The sequence below is a fragment of the Natator depressus genome, chromosome 5 (genome assembly GCF_965152275.1).
Source record: "Natator depressus isolate rNatDep1 chromosome 5, rNatDep2.hap1, whole genome shotgun sequence".
Classification (NCBI taxonomy): domain Eukaryota; kingdom Metazoa; phylum Chordata; order Testudines; family Cheloniidae; genus Natator; species Natator depressus.
The window spans coordinates 98,730,994-98,737,682 of NC_134238.1; the positions used below are offsets into that span (position 1 = coordinate 98,730,994).

Sequence of the window (6,689 nt, forward strand, 5' to 3'; positions counted from 1 at the left end):
TTTGTGAGAGCTGTGAATTTGAGTATGGAGTTCAGCCATTAGATAGGGATTGAGGGTGTTGTTGGAAGGGGATGATTTCAAGCTCTGTGCTGGGTAAGGAAAGTTTACATTTCTGTTAAATTGTACACTGACTGGCACTATAGAAATGCCATAGATTAGGTCAACAGATGCATGAATGCATGCTTCTGCTGGCTTCTGGAGCACTGGGGAGACGGGTGTTCCACATAGCATCCCAATTGTAAGGCTAATGGCAGAAGAGGTGTGACAGGAACGAGAGGAGAGTCCTATTTTCAGCTATACTTCTCTGTCATCAAAGACCAGGCTGTTTGCTAAACCTGACTTAGTGTTGGGGTGGAGGAACTACTCCAGATAGAAGCAGCTTTGTAAAAATAGGAAGCATAGTGACTATGTTAGCCAGGAAGCCAATAACCTAGAATCAAACTAAATGCAGATATAGGACTTGATCCAAAGCCCACTGACATCTTTCCATTGTCTTTACTGGTGTATGGATTTGACCCAGAATTTACAGAGGTTAACTTTGGCTGGTTTGAGTGATATTGGAGGGATGGGAGAGTCTGGGTTGAAGATGGGGATTAGCTCGGGGGGGGGGGGGGGGGCAGTAGAAGGGAGGGAGGTGACAGCCCTGGGGTGAAAGTGGGCCAGTAGCAGGGAGATTCAGGAGAGCTTTTGTGTGAGGGTAGGGGTTAGTTGTGTGGGGTGGGGACAGTAGGAGGACAGGGGGAGAGCCCAGGTGTGAAGTTTGGGGTAGGGTCTTGAGGCTGGATTGCGGTATCCTTTGTGGTAAAATGTGTGTGTGTCTCTCAGTGGCCTTTTCTCCCTGCAAAAGATGGGCACCAGCAATTTTCCTCCCCACACTCCTCCCCAGTAATATTACTGATTCACTTGCAGTCATGAGGGGTGGTGAGGCAAAGGGAAAAATAGGCTAAAGAAACTAACTTTTAAAAAAGTTTTATAAACAGTATTGTACCAAAGTAGAAAATGCAGCTTTCAAAAAATGTATGTACTAAACATAACTTTAGGTGGTGGTGGGGAGATGCAGGTGCAACACCACTGACTGCTAAATCCGGGCTTAATATGGCTCATAAGTGTGCTAATTAAGCACTTGTGTTCAGGGCCCCAAGCAGGCCCTGAGTGTTTAAACAAAAAAGACAAAACTAACAAACAAGCCCATCCCACACAAACGAAATCAAGAATATTCTGGGTACATTGATGCTAGGCCAATTTGTTCTCTATGGGCTGAGTGGAGGTCACAGTCAAGTGTGGCTTCAAATATCTTATTTTGAATAAATGTTTTCATCCCTATCCCGGCAATACCGTATTTACTATGGCACCAGCGGCACCATCACACCGGGCCCACGCTTGGAAAGGACCCATAACAACTACATGGGGGCCCACAAATATGTTTGGCGCCGGGCCCACAAAAGTTAATCTGGCCCTGTCCTGGTTTTGACCACCCTGGCTGTGACCCAGCACAAAAACAGCTTCCCTCAGCTGCAATGCCTGTAACAACTGTAATACAAGGATTACTCACATAATAATGCATCTATCCTTACGTTGTATTAGTTCATTTTAACCCCAATTGAAGTTGCTATTGAAGACATGCAGAAGAAGACACTAGAACTGGCTGTTGCAACGAACCAGGAGCCACCAGATGCCAAAATGCTCCAGATGGTGCTGCAGGGTTCTGTTGGAGCCACTGTAAATCAGGTAAAGGTCAAGCTCAGCAAAATAATGTATCTTCTGCACAGCCTTTGGCATGTTTCTTTTTTCCCCAGTGTGCTTTCTTCTACCTCTTTTTGTCTTGCATTTGTGAGAGTACTTCCAATCAGACTGGTTACTTACAGATACCCCTTTGAACTCTGTCCTCTGTGGTTCATCTTTGCAGACTAACCACTAGGGATGGGCAAACGTTTTTTTCTGAAGTTCAGAAAAAACAGGATAACTTTTTACCCACCATGATTTATTTTTGTAAATCTTTGCATTTCCTCATTCTGACCCAAAACAGAAGTGCTAAAATGTTAAGAGACAGGGATTCTTCATCCCAAATGGAAGCAAAAAATATTGAATCTCTCACACCAGCCTCTTCCCATTACATTTCCAGCCCAATTTTGCAGTTGCAGTGGATTCAGAGAGCGCAGCTAATGTGTGGCTATGCATTTGAACCTCTAAGCAGTTACTCACACTGAATTGACTCATCTTTAGAGAGATTTTTCCTTCACAAGAGTACTAACCATCCCATCAACTTCATTCATTTAAGGGAATACTCAGGAGTAAATCTCTCTGGTGGGGGGCCACCAGAATCCCAGAACTCTTAGCATGCAAGAAAGTACCCCCAAAAGCCCCACAACACTCAACTGAAGTTTATTACAACACACACTCCTTAACAAAAACCAAACACTATGAAGACAAACTAAGAGGAAAAAAACAAGGCCCTAACCATGCCTCAGCAGAACTTGGTTCCCCTAATCCAAGGGTAGTCAATAGGTGGACTGCGGGCCAAATACGGACCGCCAGTTGATTTCAATGGACCACAAAATCTTTTTATTTACTTCTTATTATCATTATTGCTATTATTTTTGTATTATTTTCTCTGGAGTCTGGACCTTGACTATACCTTGACCGAGAAATTTTGATCTTGATAAAAAATAAATTGATTACCCCTGCTAATTAGACCCTAGTCCCTTCATTTCCTACCAATTCTCCTTCCACCAAACCCGCCACCAGATTGAACTCCTTATAGGAACGTGCTGTTTTGTACTGTGGAAAAAACATTCTTTTCGTGTTCTTATCCGTCTATGCTAGCAGTTTTGTATTGCCACCCATCACTGTAGCAGCTGTGCATCTTCCATGTAAAATAGTTTGGCAGTAGGAAAGTCCCTGCTCACTCCTTTCCAGATGGAGATAATCCATTTTCTTTTCACAGAGGAATCAATGGCAATAGGGGATGATGGACAAAAGTAGAACAGAACAGAATATGTTGGCCTAACCTTTGATTGACAAAGAAAAGAAAGGGGTGGCAAGGAAGCAGTGGTTAATGCAACACAGTCAGGGAAAACCCTTAAAAGGGCAGCTTCCTGCTACAATGTCAACGTACGATTTTTTTTGTCACTCCAGCAGTGAAATAAAAAAAACCAAACACACTCTAACCAAATAAATCAGTTTTGTGCTTCCTTTTCAGTTAATGCAGGAAATATGTGTTTTGTAATATACTGTGTTATTCCTATAAGGGACCACTAGAGGTAGCCCAAGTGTTCCTGGCGGAAATTCCAGCAGACCCAAAACTTTACCGACATCACAACAAGCTGAGATTATGCTTCAAAGAATTTATAATGAGGTGAGTGAAAGGAAAACTAATTGAAGATCTGTTGACGCTGGAGTGTGGAACTGTAGCCATGTTAATGTCATTCATAATACAAATCAATGCAGTAAACATCAGGAGCTAGATTTTCACACCATATATAGGCAGTGATGCTGGAACATTTTTTAGAGTGGGAATGCTGTGCCCCCCTGCTTACCCCTGTCTGCGCCCCCTGCACCTCCTAGAGTTGGGGCCAGGAGCAGGGCCATGGCTCTGGGAGGGGGGGATATGGCCGAGGCTGGGGCCACAGCTGGGGGGCAGCTGCGGAGATCTGGGCGCAGGGCTGGCAGCAGGGACCCCGCATTTGGGGCCAGGACTGGAGCCCCAGGCCTGGGGCCAGCAGATGGGACACCCGGGCACGGGGCCAGGAGTGGAGACCCATCTAAAACCTGGGGGTGCTGAGGCACCCCCCCAAACCCATACTTCCTGCACCTATGTATATAGGCATAAGTCAATTGAAACCCGGAATTTCCATTCAGCGGAAAATTTCAACATTTTGAAGTTTCCTTTCAGCCCGAATCAGAATGAAAAGTTGAAATTTCCCAGAAAACAAGAATTCTAAAGAACTTTGTTTTGGAAATGTTAAAACAAAGCGCTTTGTTAACTTTTTGTCAAATTTTGTTTAAATTGATACATTCGTACTTGTCTCTCAAATTTGTTGACTCGGCATTTTCTGGCAAAAAACTGTTCCATGACAAACTTTTCAACCAGCCCTGGAAGGCAGGCACATTTCCATGTATGCAGATGTCCATGCTTGCTTTGAGAGTGTATTGCCCAATATGCGTGCAAATCTTATTCTGCATGCTCACACTGTCAAATGTTTAACCATCTAGTCGTGTGTGCATGCACATTGAGATGCGAGTATAAACGCAACTTCACTGACTTCCATTGGAGATGCATCCATTTACTCCAGCACAAATTTAATCTGGTGTCACGATGGTCATTGAAATGTGTTTATTTCCCTCATGTATTTTTAATATCTAATGAATGGTAAAATCATGACCAGAGGACTGTATGAGTCTGGCAACAAATAATCTGACAGGCGGAAATCTTGCTTTATTTAACACAAACCCACTATAATATAATTTTAAAGTGTTTGTCAGAATTAACCAATGTGTTTTTTAATCTTTATTTTGAGAACAGATGTGGTGAAGCAGTGGAGAAAAACAAGCGCCTTATTACTGCAGATCAGCGGGAATATCAGCTGGAACTCAGAAAGAACTATAGCAAGCTGAAAGAGAACCTTAGGCCGATGATTGAGCGGAAAATCCCAGAGCTGTATAAACCTATAGTGAAAGTCCACAGTACAACAAGGTACAACTAGGGCAATGGATGTTGTTTGTATGCTAACAAAAAGAGTGCCTCTTTATTTGTGAGACTGTTCTTCCCTCTGCTTCTGAGGTATAGCCCCAAAATTAAATAGAATTAAGTATTAATTATGCTGCTCAAGCTGCGATACCACAAGGCAAAGGACAGATAGAATTTTTACACGAATATAAGAATCAGTTTAGAGTTAGGTAATTAAATGTCCCGCCAGCTCCTCATTATTTGAAGCCTGTGATGTTTCCCAAGGTACATGAGAAATATATATATATATATATTCCAGCACCTGGTGTTTATCAATCATGAAATAAGTGTGATCGTTTCACTTCAGGACTGCATGTTGCAAACCCAGGATCCAGATATATAAACTGTGGGATGCTTTATACTTATTTGCGTCAAGGGAAAAGAGTCAAATATGTCTATCAGGTTTTAAAATATCCCACTGTGTGATTGACAATCCCATGTTTTATTTATGAATTTATTTCATTTCAGGGATTCTTTTCGTAACTCTAGTTTTAAGAAATACGAAGCCAATTCTTCACAGAACATCTAAGGACTGTCTGCTTCAGAAAAGAAAGATCCATTTGCTGTGGATCAGCTATGAGAGGATACTCCAATGCTATGCAACCTGGGAAACTCTTCTCACAATGTAACGTGTACACGTTCTCAGCCTGAGTGTTCAACGAAATGTACAGGAACAAAGAAAAATGGGGATTGGGTGGGAAAGAGGGTGAAAAGGGGGTTGACTTAGGCTGCTTTTGTATTTATTGTTCAGAGAATTATGAGGGATAGATAATTGAGTAATTGACTTTACTGTGCAGGGGCCAATCACTGTTTACAAAGAGACAGAACTTCCTGGGGTTTGACTGAAGTGTCAAGAGAATCAGTCCAGTATGCCTAATGGGCACTGGAGAATGTTGCCCATATAGGTTCCTGTTCTGGACAGCACTTAAGCATGACCCACAAGACTGCCACACAGTCTGAATGTTGAATGCATACTTAAATGCTGTCCTAAACAGGGAAGAATTTAAATGTGTGTAAGTGCTTTACTGAATTGAAGCCCTAGTAAAGATGTATAATGTTTACAGTAAACTTTGCTCACTTATTGTACTCCATGTATCACAGCAATCTATGTACATTTTTTAAAATAGAAAGCACTTTTTCTTACAAGTCTTCTCACAGTGAAGCTTGAAAGGCAAGAAACAGCAAGCAGTAATTTCTGCATAACTTGCCTATCCTCAAAGATGGATCTTTTTAGGATTGTTTTTGTTAAATATGTGAGCTACTTCTCGGTGAGACTAGGATTTTTTTTTAAGCAGTGTCATGTTCAGTAAAATTGACATTAACAGTATAGAGCTAAACTATAAGTGATGCAACTCTTAAGTACACAGTGGTCTTTTAGAGAGCTCTCTGAAAAGAGATGAACTACAGGAGTGCACTGTGAGGATTGCCCACAATGCATTTCATCTTTGTGAGGTTTTAAGACATAATCCTAATTAGCACTTAAATATTTATAATAAATAAACAGTGCTTTGCACATTCAGAGCCCTGTACAAACATTAACTAGTTGATCTTCACCACACCTCTATGAAATAAGCAAGTATTATTATTCCCATTTTACAGATGGGAAACAGAGAGAGAGCAATATGCAGTGACTTGTCCAATGCACGTAGTGAGACAGTGTCAAAACCAAGATTTGAAGGCAGGAACTTCTGTCTCCCAAAGCCACACACTCAGTCCTGCTGACCACGTGGACTCCCTTAATTCTTATTCTTTTAAATTAAGTTCTATGGAACCAGTAGTGCTGCTTTTTAAAGCATCAGGATTTAATGGTATCATTCAGTTTTCCATCGTCTTGGTAATTTTTTAGTAAAAGATTCACATGGTTGTGTGAAATAGAAAAAATACTTTGAATAAAAGGCTGTCTGCTCGGTGAATAAAATACGAGTTTTTAAAAAAAATAAACCAAGGTTTCTCCCTCATACTT

The 6,689-nt window shown here is 41.5% G+C and overlaps 1 protein-coding gene across 1 annotated transcript in view; it reads left to right on the forward strand.

Moving 5' to 3' along the window:
- The window catches only part of DOCK8 (dedicator of cytokinesis 8), a 131,905-nt gene extending 126,508 nt beyond the window's left edge, over positions 1-5,397 (forward strand). Inside the window, exons 45-48 of the mRNA XM_074953288.1 lie at positions 1,585-1,728; positions 3,249-3,355; positions 4,523-4,693; positions 5,195-5,397. Of these exons, the coding sequence (XP_074809389.1) occupies positions 1,585-1,728; positions 3,249-3,355; positions 4,523-4,693; positions 5,195-5,255 (483 nt within the window). The 3' untranslated portion in view covers positions 5,256-5,397. The remainder of the gene's footprint in view (positions 1-1,584; positions 1,729-3,248; positions 3,356-4,522; positions 4,694-5,194) is intronic.
- The last annotated feature ends 1,292 nt before the right edge of the window (positions 5,398-6,689 follow it).